Source organism: Pungitius pungitius, chromosome 5, assembly GCF_949316345.1.
Source record: "Pungitius pungitius chromosome 5, fPunPun2.1, whole genome shotgun sequence".
Classification (NCBI taxonomy): domain Eukaryota; kingdom Metazoa; phylum Chordata; class Actinopteri; order Perciformes; family Gasterosteidae; genus Pungitius; species Pungitius pungitius.
The window spans coordinates 8,865,256-8,884,545 of record NC_084904.1 but is presented as its reverse complement, the minus strand read 5'-3'; the positions used below and the strand labels follow the sequence as shown (position 1 = coordinate 8,884,545).

The 19,290-nt window shown below is 43.0% G+C and overlaps 2 protein-coding genes across 3 annotated transcripts; one reads left to right on the top strand and one right to left on the bottom strand.

Annotated features, from left to right (window-relative positions):
* The first annotated feature begins 1,289 nt into the window (after positions 1 to 1,289).
* On the top strand, positions 1,290 to 6,044 carry LOC119224748 (leukocyte surface antigen CD53-like). Its single transcript, XM_037482024.2, has 8 exons — positions 1,290 to 1,407; positions 3,124 to 3,208; positions 3,991 to 4,179; positions 5,019 to 5,093; positions 5,178 to 5,285; positions 5,369 to 5,458; positions 5,549 to 5,632; positions 5,732 to 6,044. The coding sequence occupies exons 2-8, from the start codon at positions 3,146 to 3,148 to the stop codon at positions 5,801 to 5,803; spliced, it is 681 nt and encodes a 226-aa protein (XP_037337921.1). The 5' UTR covers positions 1,290 to 1,407; positions 3,124 to 3,145; the 3' UTR covers positions 5,804 to 6,044.
* Positions 6,045 to 6,351: 307 nt separating this feature from the next.
* araf (A-Raf proto-oncogene, serine/threonine kinase) lies at positions 6,352 to 19,165 on the bottom strand. Of its 2 annotated transcripts, XM_037482022.2 has the most exons (16): positions 19,072 to 19,165; positions 17,527 to 17,741; positions 16,763 to 16,866; positions 16,082 to 16,184; positions 15,759 to 15,913; positions 14,862 to 14,960; positions 14,050 to 14,194; positions 13,811 to 13,838; positions 13,584 to 13,714; positions 13,277 to 13,479; positions 12,050 to 12,226; positions 10,972 to 11,018; positions 10,739 to 10,857; positions 10,252 to 10,383; positions 9,434 to 9,568; positions 6,352 to 9,247 (listed from the first exon to the last, which is right to left on the bottom strand). In XM_037482022.2, exons 2-16 carry the CDS (start codon positions 17,635 to 17,637, stop codon positions 9,107 to 9,109), a joined length of 1,830 nt encoding a protein of 609 aa, XP_037337919.1. In that variant the 5' UTR covers positions 17,638 to 17,741; positions 19,072 to 19,165; the 3' UTR covers positions 6,352 to 9,106. The 2 variants fall into 2 exon arrangements, with proteins under 2 accessions (XP_037337919.1, XP_037337920.1); XM_037482023.2 differs by lacking the exon at positions 14,862 to 14,960.
* Positions 19,166 to 19,290: the final 125 nt, after the last annotated feature.

Here is a 19,290-nt window from a genome sequence, read left to right as displayed (position 1 = left end):
GCACATACTTATTTTACTTATTTTCCACTAGACGTCAAACACAATCAGTTAATGAGCCATTAATTGATCTGGCTCCACACTGACTGGATGAGCAGCAGTAGTTTCCAGAAAACGGATCCGTAGGATGAAGTCATTACTTCCATTTTTTCCATTTGGTAAGTAAAGTAAAGTGACAGACAAGACATTTAGACATTTATTATACATCTACTAATGTATTCATTTACACTACTTTTGTGAACTTCAACCACGAAAATAATTCATCCACATAAGTGAATTCATGTTTTCACAAAAGATTAGAGGAATTTTACAAATCTGACTTCAAAAAATATTTTTTGTCGAGTTTTAAAGAGGAGCCATCCAAGCATCCAAACTGCAAACATCCCAAAACTATCATGGGGTGTGTACGGTCCAGCACAGGAGAGTGCTGCAAAGGGACCCAGAACATCATTGGTACCATGTACTGATCATGTGAGAAGAGGAGCCTGAGAAGAGCCCCAAGGAGCCTGATGTCATCTGGAAGGAGGCACAGAAGGATCAGCTTCTCTCCTCTGGCTGCCACACATGCTGTACATCTACTGCAACCTCCACCACAGGAAGCTGAGGGTTCTCTACACGTTCTCCTGGTCACTGTGCATTTAGTACATTAATGGATTCATGGAGATTATTAGCTGTGTGTCATTAAGATGTGAAAAACAATACATTTACCATTTGTCTAATTGGAAATAGCTGGAAAAGGACTAATTACTTTTATCAATAGTTTTTTGAGTCTTTGAGAAGTAGGATTTTATTTGATTATTTTCCTTGTAAAAGGTGTGAGGCAGGTCACCTGACCATACAGCAGCTGCTTGTTCAATCTGGTGGTGGGATAAAGTCTTGCATGTAAAACATAGATAGATAGAATCCTTGTTCTTCTGAGTTTGTTTCTCTATGTGGAAATGCACTTATTGTAAGTCGCTTAGGATAAAAGCGTCAGCTAAATGACATGTAATGTAATATAATGACTATATTTCATTCAAATAAATTATGAAATGATGAGTGTGTTGGTGTGTACAAAGAGTATGTACAAACCTTTGGACACACTTTGTCTGTGAATTGAATGAGAAAATGTGTCCAAACTTCTGACTGGTATGTTTCTTTTCTCTGACATCATCACCCCGTACTTATTTGGCCTGTTTTCTTGACCACAGTTTGGCTGTTTATTTCTGGACATGTTATGCGCCTTACATGCACTTTGCTGCTGTTATTTTGGTTCATTGTCTGCCCCACTTTCTGTCACAGTTTTTCCACATTGCTTTTGCTCAGAAAGAGGAAGTGAGAAAGAGGTGCTGAAAGCCCCACAGAGGGGAAGTGTGAACAGCAGCAGCACCAGTTCCCGCAACAGAGACGGCCTCAGCATTCTCCCAGCCGGTAAGAGCAATGTTTATTTCATAGCATTTACTTCTCTATTGAAAAATAATGTGATGGCGTCGTATCTCCAGAGACCACTGGTGAAAGAGGAGACCCGACAAAAAGGATTTGAAAAACTGGCTTAAAATAAGAGACATATTTACGTATTTAAAAGATTATCACATCTGGAATTGTCATCAGTCAGCTATGATACATGTCCTGTTCCACCCTGAGGTGTCTTTGGGCGTCTGCTCTGAAAACTCTGTAAATACTTTCTGGACAAGATTAAAGGGGAACCACTGAAAATCAGAGAAACAAATCAATAAATCAACATAACACACAGATAAAACCTTTGAATTATGATAATTTGCTAAAAAAACAAAACAATAAAAAGACTGTCTTGAACAGTGATAATTATCATTAATATAATAATAATATCATTACTATTTGTTCGTGATGAGTACAGGATATTCCGGTTGAAAGTTGGTTCTGTTCAAGTTTGGCCCCAAAATTGGTGGAAAATGTTTTACTAAACGCAAAATGTCTTCGTAAACTGTGAGGAAACACAGGAAGTGAGATGTTTCGGTATTTTACGCAATACGGTCAGCGCTGAGATCCAAAACAGTGTAATTTCGTTGACGAAAACTATGACGAAGATTTTTCGTTAACCTTTTCCCGCGACTAAGACGAGACGAAAACGGATCCTAAAAAATAAAAACTATGACTAAATCTATGTTAACTTTCGTTAATGAGACGAGAGGAAAATGTTCTTATTATTTCTTTTTGCGTGCACCAAACAGAGATGGGCAACTTACGGTCCCCGTACGGCGGTTATTAACGTGACATAATGACGTCATCCACGGACCCAGACCACTCGGTCACTGTGGGGGCAGCGGAGGTTCTTGTCACTGACACGGACCACGACGACTATTTAACGCTTCGGTGACTGTGCGCTTCCTTGGTTTAGCTGCGCTGTCTCAGTTTAGCTGACTGTTAGCAGGCTAAAGACGAGGAACTCCAGACCGATGTGGTGGAGATGAAAACCCGTTAAACAGTTCGGGGCTGGTCGGCCAGCAGAGATGTTCATGTGGACCTGGCTGCTCCGTTTTCTGGTGACGGAAGCCAGCGTTTGGAGACACGCGCACTTCTACCAGTTCACGCGCCACGTCTTGAGAAGACAGTGTTAAACCGTCTCGGCCACCGTACGTTAGTTGGTCGCGTCAAAGTTCTTACGAGTAAACAGACAAAGACTTTAAAGTGTTGCGTTAGGTTCTTGTTTCTCATGAAGTCGGCAGACCTTTACACTTCCTTTCATTTAATGATTTTGCACGTCATTTATATTAGCTCACACAAACACTGCATCCCTCTGTCAAATTTTAGAACCCATTGTGCCCCCTGCTATAGATCGATCCTAGGAGGGATATCTAATGGACAACTTAAGTACTGTAAGCTAGACTATTATGCACATGTAGACACAACACAGGGGGTCCCTGGGCCTGAGAAGGGAAGAAAAGGAGTTTAATATGACTATTAAATGTGATTAAAAGTAGACTAAAATGTAATTAGTTTTCATCGACTAAAACTAAGGATTAAAATGACTAAATGTGACTAAAACTAACATACATTTTCGTCTAAAAGACTAAGACTAAATCCAAAATCGCTGCCAAAATAAACACTGCATACAAGGACACACAGAATATGAAATGTGAATGTTGATGTGTTTGTTTCTTACTGCAGGTCTGATCAGAGCAGCGACAGAATGGCTCAAGGGTGCCTCAAGTGTTTGAAGTACACCATGTGCTTCGCCAACTTCCTGTGTTTCGTATGTATCAATCATCCGCCGCGGCCTTAGCTCACTGGGATACGTGTTGTGGCTGAAAGAGAACGTGAGGCAGTGGTTGAGAAAGTATTCCGATCCTCTTCTGAAATGGGCCTTTGACATTTCTCAAGTGTGTCTGAGATGAATGTGGACAACGTGTTCACAATGTGGTTCTGTGGGAAGGAGAAGGCTGGAGACTCAACTCGTCCCCTTCAATGTCCCTCCAATAGACCCACACCAATGGAAGCTTGTTCTCTGCTTTGTAAATGGATTTATGATTATGATTACAGCGGCTGTCCTCAATGCAACTCTCACTCCCATTTCCCAAGTCACATGATGCGATTTAAATGGTGGTTGGAAAAAGCTTCTTCTGTAGGGGTCCAGTGGCAGAAGCTTATATCTTAGTGGCTGTACATTACTGCCTGTTAACCACAACACTTAAAACTGATCTCTGAAGGGTCCTCATTAGTCCCACAAAGACCAGGCTGAAAAACACCAGTAAATGATGAACAGAACACGGCTCTTTGTCACAACATGACAACACACAATATTATGTGGTAATAAAATCTGTCTGTGTAATAATTGTAATAATCCCGTCAGATGTTGTTGGGCCTGGGATCCCCCCATCAAAGGTTTTTTTTCATTTTTTGGGATCTGTTTCCTGTGCCGATGTGAGGGTTTTGGGACAGAGGATGTTGCATGTGTACAGACTGTAAAGCCCTTTGAGGAAAATGTGTCATTTGCGATTTTGGGCTATACTAAATAAAATGAATTGAATTGAATAGTTGTGTGGCGTGGCGGTGCTGAGCTTCGGCATCTACATGATGGTGGACTTCCGGATGGCCGCCCTCACCCCGACCCTGGCCCGCTTCAACCTGGCCAACATGCTGCTGGTCAGCGGCATCGTCATCACCTGCGTGTCCTTCCTGGGCTTCCTGGGGGCTCTGAAGGAGAACCGCTGTCTCCTGCTGACGGTACGACTCACACGTCCACCTGCTCAGCTGTGGCGCTCTTTGTCGGGAAGATGACGACACTGAGAAGATGCTTTCTAACCGTTCTTCACACTCGTTGTGAAGATGTTTGACATTCCACATGAACCCGTTTCACCGCGTGTTCTGTTCTCTTTTTCCAGTCTTCTGATAATACACCCGCAGGGCTCGACATCACTAGAACAAAAGAGTTTCACACATGCTCGATTGTCACAAATCAGCTCTCCCAGCGCTACGAGAGAAGTGGTCAACATATTTAAAACACAAGTCTAGTTTGAGATCTTCTATCACCAGCAGTTAGAACCAAGTTGTACTCTGGGGACAAACCACAGTAGTAGGACATACTCTTGTACTTTGTACAGACATTCCTGGTCTCCAGAGAGCAAACTCTACAACTTCCCATCATTCCTCTTTTCTAGTCTTTTGACCAAAGCTCTTAAAAACGTCATGTCATCATTCACCCATTCGCAGCCATTCATACACTGATGGGAGGAGTCACCTGTCCATCAGTAGCACCAGTTTCACCAGCTCGGGGGTTTCGCCTCAACAGCTTTGAAAGTTAATTCCTAATAAAAGCTAATGACCATTTTAGGATTCCAACAGTAAAATCAGGCGGTGACCACGTTAATCCCAGCTTTATGATTTTACTTTGTTAAAACGCTGGTGTTTGCAGGAAGTTGCTCCGCAGAGAGATGGATGCCGCCCAGGAACCACTTGAGTAATGTTACAAACTGTCCCTCCATGTGTGTGTGTGTGTGTGTGTGTGTGTGGAGGGTTCTCGTGTGTCTCAAAGAGTAAACATACGACTGCTTTTGTGTTGACAGTTTTTCCTGCTGCTGTTCCTCCTGATGCTGGTGGAGCTGACTGTAGCGTGCTTGCTACTCATGTATGAGAGCGAGGTGAGGTCCCGTCCATCGGCGCTCGCTCAGAGGAAGCACGCTTAGACCGCGTGTCCAACCTGCACATGTCTCCTCTCTCTTCAGATAGGTAAAATGGTGGATGAGGACCTCAAAAAGGGTTTGGAAAAGGCCAAAGGAGAAACTAGCAACACAACCGATGTGATGAGTGAGTGGGACCTGCTTCAGGTTCAGGTGAGTGGACCGGAGATCTCGGACAGCTCACATAATGTCTCCATGTGGACGCTGTCCACAACGTTTGTCAAAACCTGTTTCAGTTGGATTGCTGTGGAGTCCACAACGCGTCAGACTGGGGAGAAAATGTGCCCCCCTCCTGCAAGAACAAATCCTCTCAGATCAGAGAAAAGGTACACACGCTCGTGTGCTCCGACTCACACCTTTTATAGACGGATGCGTGATCGTTGGTAACGGTTCAACGTCATGCTCCCTCCTTGCAGGGTTGTTTGATAAAGTTGAAGAACATGTTTGAGGACAACTTCCTAACCACTGGGATCTCTGTCATTGTCCTCTGCATTATTGAGGTAAACTGAAAACATCGAATAGCAAAGGAACACTTGAACATGTGGAACATGAGGATTGAATGCAACATTGACCCCTGTTTTCCTCTGGCTGGTGGACAGGTCTTGGGGATGTGCTTCGCCATGACGCTCTTTTGCCACATCAGTAGATCCGGACTGGGCTACAAGTTATAGACACTCTCTCCCAGGCAATATATCCCGTGTCAGCAAATCGTAAAACAGTTAATATTGTACAGTTCTTGTGTTTGCATGTGGCTAGAAAAAGATTTGATTTTAGTCTGCTTCTCCCAAAAATAATGAAAAGCAGCAGTTTCTGTAACAGTATAAACATATGGTACAACTATACAAGCTTGATAACTTTTGAATGAAGTATTTTCTACAGAATTAAAGACGGCACTCCTCCATTTTGACTAACTTTATGAACACATGTTCATCACTTCCTGTTTTGTGCCTCTGAGCTGTTCACTGATCTGTGGTGGAGCTTTTTTTATTCACCACTTCCTCTTCTGTTCCACCATCAGTTAGTTCCTCTAACCTCGTCAGGTTTTGGTTTGTCTCCATGCTATTTTTTAAGAAGTGATAAACAATATTATTGTTAAAGACCTTTAAACAAGGGTTGGAAATATTGTCAAGAGACAATCATATTTTCCTTTTTTTTTCAAAAGATTGCACAAAAAGCAAGTAACACAGATGTATTTATTTAAAGAATAAATCCTGCATCAATATTTTAAGACAAAAACCCTAAAAAAATACTAAGATTTCCTTTACACATTAAAATAATTTGTTCTTTGAAACCATAACACAAAAAATAGACAATTACAATTTTTGTAATTAAAAAAAAAAAAAATGTAACTGTACACAGAAGAATATACCATTTATTGCCGACTCAACACCCTGACACCTCAGAAACTATGAACACGTATTTCAATTCCCCTAAAGATATGAAAACAAACTACTCTGATACAGCCCCCCCAGGACGTCTTCAGGAGCAGCACGCTATCGTGAATGTGACTCAGTGCCAATATTGGTTCCGAACTGGGGACTAACCAAACCTTTGGAGAGGTGCCCTGAGAGCATCGACACTGGGAACCTGGGGCCATTAGGCCATTCAAATACTGCTGCACAGGTTCCTTTTTCAGGGGTTTGTGTTACCAATAACAAATCCTGTCATAGTGAAACCCCATGAACAAAGTATTGCTAACAGGTTTGATACCTAGTTTGTGCTCGAGATGTTTAAAGACAAGCCACTAGAAATACACCTGCAGGGGACGGCATCGGGACAGACGTCATTCGGGATGACGTCGGTGTTGCAAAGAGCGATGTCTCTCTGTAAACATGTACTCGAGAACATCTGCAAAGACATCAATAAATAAGAGAGACAGAAATAAAATATTTCCAAACCCGAGTTCACACACCCACCTAATGGACTGGAATGAGTAACAGGAAGGGAACCCAGCCCCCCCGTAACCACGCTGACATATCCGAGTCTAAATGTGTGATCTGCTGACACAATATAGAGAAGCAAGGCCAGTTCAAAGAACACCCCCCTCACCTCGACCAGGTGACTCAGTAGTATCTTTCAGCAAATACTTCCATGATGACCAATTATGCCCGAGAGCAGAAGATAGAGGGCAACCCACACTGATGAAGAGAAAAGGCTTGTTACCGTCAGATCCACACCAAGTTTCATCATGGACAACAGTTAGGAACCTGAAGCAACACAACCAGACGGAGGACACGGTGCCACAGATCAAAGCAGCTGGTTCAAGTGAAGGAGACACCAGCTCACCGGCCCCTCTGTGGGATTCCTTTTATGAGCCATGAATAATAAGAAAAACCGATATGAAATGACTACTTTGGTTTTTAAGCAGTATTTCATAAAGGACGTAGCACAGGTAATCACCCCACCACCTGAGAAGCTTCTCGATGTCCACCGTGGCATCTCCCTACACGGCTCACCAACGCCTCTCTGAGTGACGTCCTGCTTTGTCCTCCGGGGCCCCGCAGAGGGGAGAGTCTGCTGATGGACGAGCTCGGGACCACAGTCAGAGACGGCTCCCGTCGATGCTACTCAACTAGCCAGCTAGCTACATGAGCTCATTCAACTTGTAAGGCTTCATTATGCTTCAAAGCAGAAGCTGCCCACTCATCTGGAGCATCTGAAGCTTTGTGAAGGAACAAAGCTCAACTCCACTTCTCACACCTCCCAGTGTGTCTGGAGTGACGCAGTGTCCTCCATGTCCAACAGCCACAGTACTGTATGGAGTGTGGGCGGGTGACTGTGAAACATCACTCAGTGGTGGTAAGAACACACTTTGAAGACCACAAAGGAGCGGTGTGTCATCTCTGGATGGAGCAGCAACGCAGCTCACCATGTGCATTAAGACTCAAAGGAACTATGGCCTGTCAGTTCCACTTTAGGCTGGAATATAAGCATATATACACACGCCTCAGCAGCCCCCCTGTGGCCTGGAGCCTGAGGACATTCTGGGAGAGGACTGGACCTCACAGAGCGTACTTTGCTTCATTGACCAACACAGGGAGCTTTTTACACAACGTTGAGCAGTTGCTGTGCACTGAGTCTACTGAGCGCCTCAGAGCACATACATCACAATGTCATGTTCATACTCTGCTGCGTGGGAGTGGCCAGGAAGTTTAAAGCATTTTTCTGAAGTGGAAAAAAATAAAAACTTATCAATATCTTGAAATTGTGTATTTTTGGAATGAGATTGACAAGTTCAATTATGAGACCAACCCTTCTGTATACATTGTCAAAATATTGGTAATCCTGCATTCAGTGTGAACATATGAGAACAAGCGTTGTGGTGGGATACCATTTCAGGGATGTCCTAGTTACTGTGAGAATAAGAGAACCAGATGATATGCATTATAGGCCCTGCAGGGCTAACTGCTCCACTTCTACCAGCCAGGTGCTCATTCAGACTTTAACTCTCTTTTCAGTCCAACAGTTTTACTTTTTCAATAGATGTGGACCTTTGGAAACACTTCTACAAAGACACTATTGGACTCTAGTTGTAACAATCATTTGAATTTTCATTTAGAATTCCAATGTCAACGTTTTGACTGCAGCCTCCAACTCCCCTAAACAGTCCCAAGGTGCAGAGAAGCTGTCTCCAAGGTAACAGAAGGACTTAACGTTAATGTGTCGTAGTTTCAATATTTTGGATAAGATTACAGTCCTTCTTTAGAAGGGCTGAGTAAGACTACGTTACTACTGAAAATGGCCAACCAAATTTGACAGTATGTGCAAAGCATCGGTTTGATAGAGTACGTGCAAAAGGTCCTTCTAGAGACAATGATTTCCCCGAATGAGTAGATCTTTGTGGAACAGAGGATTCACTAGGAGACGGAGGAATGCGTTACAGTGACTGAGTTTTACTGAGTGCTACAGTCGCAGGGCTCCGCGGGGCAGGGAGTCGGGCCTCGTGGTCCCTCTGTGGTTTGGACAGGCCGCGCCTAAAGGGGCATCAGCCTGGTGGTGTGGAACAGGAGGGGGTTCAGGTCCTCAGCATGGACGGCCCGGTGGAGCGACGGCTCAGAGCGACTCCGCTCAATTTTTGGCAGCAGGTCTTGAACCTGCTCGATGGCCACAAGGATCTGATGAAGGAAAACCGGATGAGAGGCAACTGTTACAATGGTTTAAAAGGCCGGATGGAGACGAATGACATCAAGTGATATTTCAAACACTGCAGTTGGTGCTAGATGATGTGTGTTTCACATGGAACTGTACGGTAGTAGACTAGGTATAATAACTAAGCTATAACATTCTGAGTTGCTACTCACCTGTGGGAACAGGGGCCTCTCGTCTCGTTTGAACTTTAGACAGTCAACGATGAGCCTCTTCATGGACTTGGGCGAGGTACAAAAGAGCTTACTGAGGTCCGGGGACAAGTAACCGCGTCCAACCATGAAGATTATCTGAGAAATACAGAGGGAGTTCATGGATGGAGACCAACTAAAATACTGTTAATTAGTGACTTTTTGTATTTTAAAAGTATTCATATTTCTGACCAGCAGGCATGGGACTTGATAACAGGATGATAATAATAATAGGCAGAATGCTAAATGTTCAGTGATTGGCGAGCATTGACGTCAAGTGCTGCTTTGCCTGTTGGTCAGGTAGTGGAGAAGCTTCTACAGCTTCACGTTACCAGAGGAGTCATGCTGCTCGCTTTCCATCTCACTCACCAGTAGATCAAAATGTACACTTAACTAAGCCTCAAGTTAAAGACTCAACAACTACAAAAGACCAAATCATCATGAGATTGATGAAGCATGAAAGATTAAATGATTAAGGCAGACTAGCGCTGTATGAACACTGCTTGTTCCTCCCTCACTCTTTGCTCCTAAATGGTGGAAGGAGGTCTCTGATGACATCAGGATTGCAGAGAGCCTTCAAACTAAAGACACATCTCTTTAGACTATACCTAGACTAAAAACGCTAAAATTCTACTTCTAATGGCTCTTTTCTATAACAAGTTGTAAATCTGCTTATTTGATGAAATTGCCCTTTCTTGTTCTTCTGAGTTTGGACCTAATGGTTGAAATGCACTTGCATGTGATTGTAATGTAATGAACACAGAGGACTAGTGTCTCTTCACCTGGTCTCTGTTGTTGATATTGCAGTAAGGCAGAGTCCCTGACATCAGCTCAAACAGAACCACTCCGTAGCCGTATACGTCTGACTGGAAGGTGTAGGGGTTGGTGTCCTGCATTCGGATCACCTCGGGAGCCTCAGGAAAAGAAAACAGCTCAATGAACAGACTTTTTGTCATATTCAGTCCCTTCTAAAGTCAGAACCTGGGAAAACACAGTTCTCTCATTTGTATCTAAAAAACATTGAAAGCATTAAGCGCAGACCAGGAAGTCAAACAAATATTCCATCACAAAAAGCAGACCAACTAATGCTAAAGTTACTAAATCCAAACAAAAGACCAATTTTATGTTCATCAAAACTAAGAATGCCAAAGATGTTTGATTAAAGAAGTTGAAGTATGTTTTGGGTGAAGACCAGTAAGCTGTTAAGCCATTATTAATGTTCAGTTCTGTTTGATGGACGTCTCTTCACCAGATGAGTAAGAGGCTTACCATCCACAGGATGGATCCACTGGGCTGCTCCACCTGCTGAGAGCCGCTCCACCGAGACTTCACCGTGGCCAAGCCAAAGTCTCCGATCTTCACAGTCCAGCCCTCATGGAGAAAGATATCTAGCAGGACAGCTCAGGACACAGTACAACAAAGGTCTGGTGGACAATTCCATAGTAGGAGTAACCACAATCAAGCAAAGAGGGTGGAAGTGGACCACAGAAAGAAAAGGATACTGTTTGATTTCAGGTCTCGATGAATTATGTTCTTTGCATGAAGATAACTGAAACAGTGAAAAAACATCAGTGAATTCATGTGTGTGAGGGACGAGGCTTAGACACGACTCCACTTATAGCATGGTGCACGAAAGCAGAAAGCCACAGTGTTCAGCCCTCAGCTTCCTCAGAGACTACAGTATTAACAGCCTTTACGAAGCTGAAACATAGCAACACATTAAATCTCATCAGAGAAGGTTACGGAAAGTGAAAACAACCTAACACAAAATTGCCCCCAGCAAAAAATATATATTTATTTAAAAAAAAAAATTATATATATATATATATATATATGCGCTGTCAAAGTTTATGCGTTACTCTAAGATTATTGTGGCCGAGTTCAAATACTTTAATGCGGTAAATGCAACTTGGTTTTTACTCGCAGTGTTTGCTGACCCCGCTGCGTGCTATAGTCAGTTCAATGGAGAGAGCGAGGCGGTAGTGGAAGATGAAGAAAGCTTTTTGCATTGGAAGTGAAACAAACGGAAGAACTGTGCCGAGGGATTCCTCCATGTGTCTAACAGAAAGAGGATGAGTACTTCACACACTGATAGGCTAAACTAGCTGCTAGGCTACTTCCATCTCAACATCCACCCTAAAGAGGACCATCAGTGTCCCTAAAGAACCGTAGTTGGAAAAGGTCTTGGATAAATATCAATAGGTTGTTGGCACAAATGATGGAGAGTTGAGAGCACAGTGCACGAGGACAGCAGGAAGAGTCGCTGGTTCAACATGTTCCACCGGGTGGAATTCTAGTTTACAAAATACAAAAAAAATTAAACGACAGTGTCTAAAATACCCGCTTCCTAAAGTGATTGCTGATTTATTTATCAAATGTAGTCTTTAGAAGAAAAAAATCAATTTTAATTGGGATTAATGGATTTCAAAATGTGAGATTAAGAAATAATTTATTGACAGCCCTGGACACGTGCACACGCTCGCAGTGTGTCCACCCGGAGCGAACACTACCTCCCCCCTTTGGCCAGTTGCAGTTGTGAACCCCGGGGAAACACTGATGTGTAGTGATTGGTGGACTTACTCCATGCCCTGTGCCGTTTGTCTGGCCACATCGATGCGCCGCATAGTGTCAAACTTGGTTTCTGTGACATGCAGATGGCGGTACAGGCTGCTGCCTTCACACCACTGGGTGATGATGGCAAAGTTGGGCTTAGTCATATAACCCATGAACAGCAGGATGTTGACGTGGCGAGTCTTCCTGCGAAGAACAGAATTTACAGCTGTGTTAGAAATTCCACAGGTTAAATTATTGATTACATTCAGCGGTATTACCACTACCATTAAGTTGGGAGACGCGCGTGCACGCACACACACACACACACACAGAGCATGTGTTGGAAAATTAAAATGTGGCACTAAATAGGTTAGGAGCCTGTTTCTTTGGCAAACACCCAATAAAGTTTGTCCCTGTCTGAGGTGGTGATGATGATGAGTTTAGTGGACATTAGGAGTTTTGATATTAGCCGAGCTCTTTCAAAATGAAAAGTACCACCACAAAATCTTATGAGGCAAAAGCGGGAATGAACGCAGTGGTGATTGGCAAGACTCAAATCTCCTGCTCCCGCTTCAAATAAACAATCATAAATGGAATGGAAGCAAAGACTGACTCACAAATGCTGTGAACTGAAACACAGAGCCCAGTGTTTGTAAAAATGTAAAGAATTTAATCGTGGATGTAAAGAAAGGGGCCATAAGAATATTTACTCTGGAAGGGAGTTGATGGTCCCAATAAAAACATTTTACATTACATAAGAAACAAGAAACCTGGGGAACTTTGGTATTTTTCAACCAGGGCATAAAGTTAAAGTAACTAATAAAGGCAACTACTTGTGTACGTGGCCCAGTATCACGATGTCAGGCTGTGTAGTCAAGCAGCATCCTTGGATTAGGGCCACTGACGTGCTTTTTGCACAAAATAGTTGTAGCCACCAAACGTTGTGCATCACATTTCATCAGTCTAGAGACAAATGGTCCCCTACGTGCATGTAAACAGCGTTGGGTCCCTCACCATCTCATTCACATCATAACGTCCACCTTAATGTCCGGCTGTGAAAGCTCACATTGCCTTAAAACGATCATTTGTGGGATTTCAGGTCTTTTTTCAGCGATCTCCACCGAGCTAAAAGCTAAAATGTCAACGTGTTGGTGTTCAATAACCAGGGCGGCACCACTCTCTCGGTTGACTCCCTGACAGCACAGGGTCCAGCCATGTACCAGCTTTTGATCTTTCATGAGTAAGACTTCTCACCTTAAGACCTGCATTTCATTTTTGAAGGCCTGCAGCTGTTCGGGGGTTGGCTCTGTGACTTTAAGGATCTTGATTGCCACGTCTCCATGCCACTTGCCCTTGAAGACTGTTCCAAAGGAGCCGGCACCTATTCTCTTCTGGATGTTGACTTCTCTAGAGTGGACCTCCCAGTAGTAACTCGAGTCTCTGTAGCCCCCTCGGTGCTGAAACATTGCATGAATTTAATGTTTTGAACTACTGCCTGAGCATAAGTCAATCTCTTCATATACACTTGTCAGTAGAAACCCGAAGGTCAAAGTCTACATACCACTTTCTTTTTGTCGTCGGATGAGGAAGGCTTGCGCTCCTTGTGCTCTGAGGGAGACTTTGGCGGTCTCCTCCCCGGAGAGCCCAGTGAAGACGGTGGGCTGGTGGAGGGTTTTGGTGACGGTTCAGGGCCTGTAAGGATGAGGAAGCGGGACAAGAGAGTACTTTAAAAAACGTTTAAAAATGAATACAAATTGAAATATAGGAATAAATACAAAGTTCACGCACCCAATATGTTGTTGAATTTCAGCGCTTCCTAAAAAGGACGAGATACCCTGCATATTATAATCCTTTTTGGCTTTTAACAAGTAAAAGTTGTGGACGTCAGCAGTTTGACGACTTTATTTGGAACAACATTTTCAATCAGCTTGGTGTCGGGATGTTACCTTTTCACTCGTTATAAAAGGTAGGTAGGGTAGATTAAACCAAAACATGAAAGACAATAAAAGCGAGCAGCAAACACCGACCTCTATAATGCTGGCACCAGCTGGCCCCACTGTGCTGACCATGTGCACGTTGGGAGTGGAGGTGGAGCGGTGCCTCTGTAGGGACTGGCCCTCCCCACTCGGCATGGGGAAATGAAAAGCCGAGGTTGGGGACAGGAGGTCCATCCTGAGTGATCAAGTTAAATAGTCACAATTTGTACAGGAGTGGCACTGTCACAGACTGAGAGTACACTTCCCATTTGGGCGTAGTCTAAACTGTCGGAGGGGAGCCGGCACGGCTCAGCCAGCGCCTGTCGTACTTAGTCCTGTAACTCGGAATGTTTTTGCCTTTGCCCGCGCTGATGACTGTCACAAAGGGTTCCCTGGTAAAAGCTCTACACTTATACTAAACGGGTCAGTTCGCTTTGAGATGCTTTAGAAACAGGAGGTCTCAAAAAAGGTCATTTAAGTAAATATTTTGCAGCCAAATCGAATCGTTTACTCGATATTCAACCTGTGTTTCTTTATGATGAATGTGATACTTGACTGGTTTCTTTACCAGACTTGTAGAAAAGGAGATAAAGCAGTCTGTGAATATGAGCTAAAAGTCTACCCCTTCTCTCTATAGGGAAGTTTGGTTTATGGCATGTGGGCGTATCTATGGGTTACACTTTTTATTCTTCACTGTATATTTTGTTTGTTCGCCCCCTGGTGTTTCAGAGAATAACGCAGCGCACAGAGTAGAAACGCTTCCCTAAACACTAGCAGCTCGAGGGCCATCTGCAGAGGCTCGTGCTACGGCACCAAGTGCATAAACAAAGCTTAAATCTACTTTGTTTAGTATAGGAGCTTACCCAGGAGGCTCTGGGGTTAAGGCTAGGTTGCTCTGCGATGGGGAATTTTCTGGTAATAGTATCCGTGGGTACTCATCTGTGCAGGGATTAGTATCAATCCTGGACAAAACATGGGAGAAAAGGGATAGCACAAGAAACAATGAAACAATGTGTCAGACAGAGGAACACTCATTTACACTGAGAACTTTTAGTTGGAGAGGCTCTTATTACATATCTACATGCAACCCACAGACTGATCTATCATAACTTGTTTATATTTTTAGGATCGATACTTTGTACCCAATTGTTATTTGTATTTATTATAAATTTACACTCTACCCACTTTGTATTGCCACTACTGCACAGTAATTTTGTTTGCGATGAATAAGGTTTTATCTTATTAGTAATTTATGATTTTTCAAACTTGGCTCAAAGATGAACTCAGCCGATAACAAAAACAGGAACCACCAACTGAATAGTTGGATGCTTAGTGTTCATTTCTTTCAGAAACAAAAAGCATTAACCAGCAGACAGAAAAGATCAACACTGATCTCAGACAAAGAAAGGACACAGAAATGTATGAGACAAGCTGCTATGATCATGCCTATGTCTGGTCCTAAATGCTTGTGTTTTGCAGGTTGAGTGTTGACTCTTGCCCTCAGCAACAGTTCCATTAACTAGAAAACGTACTAAGCAAGCTGGGGAAGACAGTGAAATGTGGTTTAAAGCAAGTATGTGGACTTATAAAAGAGTTTTAAATTATTGGACATATTTTTAAAACAGCTGCCAGTTTGCAGAAATATTTCCTTATTCCATTCCACCATACTATAGAAGGTTGCTATGCTAAAGAGACAGTGTCAAAGTAGTTGAAGTGAACTGAATGAGTGCAGGAGACTGAACCCTTCTCCCTCAGCTCACCGTTTGGTCACTGTGTCCATGTCCACACACACAGTGGGAACCTTGCTACTGCAGTGCTGGTGGAATTTGTAGCCACATGTCTGACATCTGAAGCCGTTAAAAAGAAACTTGTGGCAAAAATCACAGTAAGCCAGTTTGAAGAAGGTTTTCCGTACCTGGGTGGATAAAGAAGACACCATCGTTGTTTTTACACCAGCAGTGTGACTGGGAACCCAAATAGCATGTGGAACACCAAGCAATCCACTTCCTGATAAGTAGGTTGGTAAATAAAAAGGTATTTGCCTAAAGCCCTGAACATGTGTATGTGTTTTCCAGCTACTTACAAAGTTGTGCATGGTGAGGGGTATATCATCCAGGACCTCGACTAGAAGCTCCTCTCCAACCAGAGGGGTGATGTCTGTGTCCCAATCAGTGAGTCTCTTACGACTGGAGGGGCGAAGACATGAAAACCATCAGCACTTTTAAAAGCGTTCAACTTACCTACAGGTTTATTTACATCACGCCTCACCAGGATGATCTAAAGCACTTTATTCAGGTCAAATTGAATGCAAGGTTACCTAAAATGTTGACACTAACTAAAGAAAAGAAGGTATACGGTGTTGTCTGAGTATCTGACTTCTTGGTAGATCTATCACAGCATTTACAAATGCCCAAAATCAACATGATCAGTGCAATGTCATTAATGTAATGAGACAGATAGCCAAAGCTATGAAAATGACATCCAGCAACTTCCCAGTAAAATAAATCACACACACGTTACTAGAGTGATGTAAATTCAGAATGTATAAACAACAAACTAAATTTGAGTTTGCACCACACAGTCTGCCTTGCCTCCTAATGTTCAACAAATATATCAACACACCATACTGAAGAAAACACATATGATAGACTTTAGCCAATTGCTTGCTTTTGCCTTTGGATCTTTTATGCTGGCAATGATGAATGCCACCCATTTTCCCTATATGGTGTGGGAGGAAATTCTGCAGACAAGAATCAAATCCTACCCTTCTAGAAGACGAAATACAGCACAGCAGTCTTGGCTCAGGCCTCTCACTTTGAGCGCTTTATCTAGACTCTCGTACACAGTCTGTCCTTGGCGAACATTCACCTGGAAACAGGAAACAGCATTTGAACAAATGGGACTTTGAAAAGACATTCATTGGCCAGGTACAAACAGGTAACAAGGACGAATGTTAGGAACACAGAGAAGCAAAAAAACTTTTTTCACAATTACAGAATTTCTAACAGTAATACAGAACAGACATGATAAATAGTGATTTCTGTTAATTTCCCACAAAAAGTGGAGCAGGAAAACAAAGAGCTCAGATGGATCCTGCAAACAACCCTTTTTTACTCTGTGACAGTAAATATTGCAGAGCAATCCACTCAGATTTTCCCAAAAAGGAGCGAGTCTGCTGAGCTCATCACAAAGTTCGCTAGTTAACAATAGAAAGACAGGAACAGCATGAGAAGCTTGTTGTCGCCACATCATTTGAATAACCAGAAAGGGAACATCTACATGTAATAGGAATAATAAGCTGAATACATTTTGGTGGCAGACAACACCTGTGAAATCTCACACCAAATCTGTCAATCGTAACCATGTCATATTTTGTGTGAAAAATTACACTGACAACCAACAGTGCTGGTGTCTTTTCTTTTCTTTTTTTACAGGTGGTAAAAGTCAGCTGTCACTTATTGTTACAGCCTTCTCACACTTGTTTTGCGGCATCACTGATTAAGAGCACCATACAGACAACCATCTTACCACTGTCCTCTGTTTGTTGGGGAGGTAGACTCTGATGGTGCCCCCACCTCGGGGCACATCCTCTGGACTAGTCTCCCCTGAGGAGGAGTAGGAGGAGGAGGTGGAGGACATGATGAGAGGCAGGAAGAGATGGGACACGGAGCACTTAGACAGCACAACCTCAGGAGAGCTTCATGCACAGTGGAATGCAGAAGAGTTGGCCCTTGTCTAGTTTCCTGCAATGACATGGACATATTTCAGTGTGGACTGAATATATATCCTGTGTAAATAAAGTGGATCACATTGTTGGGAGAAAAGGTTACTGCTGTTCTAGACAATATGGTGATAGCATGTGTAGAGGATGTAGAGGCCTCACCAAAGTCATCAACCACAATACAACAACATTAAGCACAAAACCTCTATCAAAGCCCATTGACAGTGTGCATGATTCGAAAAAGATAGCTAAAAAGCACATCCAAAAGCTGTACATATCTATATTAAAATGATTTAATTAGTCTTCAACAACACAAATGTACATCCTATAAATAATATGTAAACACATAATACACAAACACACCGATTTGAGTTGTTTGTGACTTTTGAATGATTATTTTAAATTAGGTAACATTGAATGAGAAACGGTATGACAGTGTGGCTGGGCAGTGGACATATTATGACGGGTAAATTAGGTTCATACTGAGGAGTTGAGGAAGGATCACATATTATCCAGTAGATAAAACATTTTCACTGACGAAGAACAGCTGATTGCCTACGTTTGGAATTATGTCTGACGACACAGGACAGAATAACACTTGACATTACCCGGTCTCAACCTAAACGCAATGCCTGAGGAATCTCGCGCCAGTCGATCGATCACATCTAACAAAAATAACATGAATTTAACCTTTAGAATGTGACCAAGTATGTGTCGTGCCGATCATCAAATCCGTGTGGAATGGGAGCGCTGACAATCAAAGTAGCAACCTGCTAACCACTCGCATGCTAATCCCACCCAACGTTAGCCACTTAGCTTAGCATGGGATTTGCCTGCGATGCAATATGACATTTGGAAGGCCATGTTTCTCTCGAGGCGGCAGTCAGACGATTTAAGTGAACTAACTTACTACTTGTAAATGTAGACAGTTCGGTAGTGGGGTAAAGGTAACTCGATAGCAATATAGCGTCATGTTAATGCTAACCAAAGATTTCAATCCCTTGGTATATTGCTCTCAGAACGACTCGCACTGTGCGTGCTAACGCTAGCTGGCTAAATGCTGACTGTAAGAGAGGAGATTATCTGGCTAGCGTAAACTCGGAGGCTAGTTTATCACACTTTAATGTCCAGGACTTCCCACCAGCTAACATTAGCTTCTTTTGGGGGTTTTACCACCGTGTCAGCTTGTTGGATCACTTCTACTGTCTTTCCAAAATATAGAGCAGAGACTTATTCAATTCACACGAGCAAAACATCACTTAACAGTTGTTTATATACATTCGCGTGGATAACGACGGACGCAACTTCCGATAGTGTGTTTAATGCACTTTGGATAGAAGTTAAACGCTTACCTGTTGCAGCCATCTTGAATTCTTTCAAGCCAAAGTCGGATCTGTCAAGAACTTCGGTGAAAGCGGAAAACCTCCGAAATGCTCTTTCCTCATTGGTTCGTTCTCAGCTGCGCGAGTCAAGCGCAGCACGCGCTGCAATTCCCATGATGCTCAACCAGGGGCGCCAATTCACCGTCACGTATGTCCTGCATGGGTGCACATAGCGCTGTGACCAGAGAC

What these genes read in the sequence shown, in the direction of transcription:
- LOC119224748 (XM_037482024.2), top strand. Translation starts at nt 3,146, where the DNA reads ATGGCTCAAGGGTGCCTCAAGTGTTTGAAGTACACCATGTGCTTCGCC. An exon ending in TCGCCAACTTCCTGTGTTTC is followed by an intron (nt 3,209 to 3,990) that starts GTATGTATCAAT and finishes TGAATTGAATAG; the next exon opens with TTGTGTGGCGTGGCGGTGCT. An exon ending in ACCGCTGTCTCCTGCTGACG is followed by an intron (nt 4,180 to 5,018) that starts GTACGACTCACA and finishes TTGTGTTGACAG; the next exon opens with TTTTTCCTGCTGCTGTTCCT.
- araf (XM_037482022.2), bottom strand. Translation starts at nt 17,637, where the DNA reads ATGTCCTCCACCTCCTCCTCCTACTCCTCCTCAGGGGAGACTAGTCCA. An exon ending in CTGGTGCCAGCATTATAGAG is followed by an intron (nt 13,839 to 14,049) that starts GTCGGTGTTTGC and finishes CGTCCTTTTTAG; the next exon opens with GAAGCGCTGAAATTCAACAA. An exon ending in CCGACGACAAAAAGAAAGTG is followed by an intron (nt 13,480 to 13,583) that starts GTATGTAGACTT and finishes GCAATGTTTCAG; the next exon opens with CACCGAGGGGGCTACAGAGA.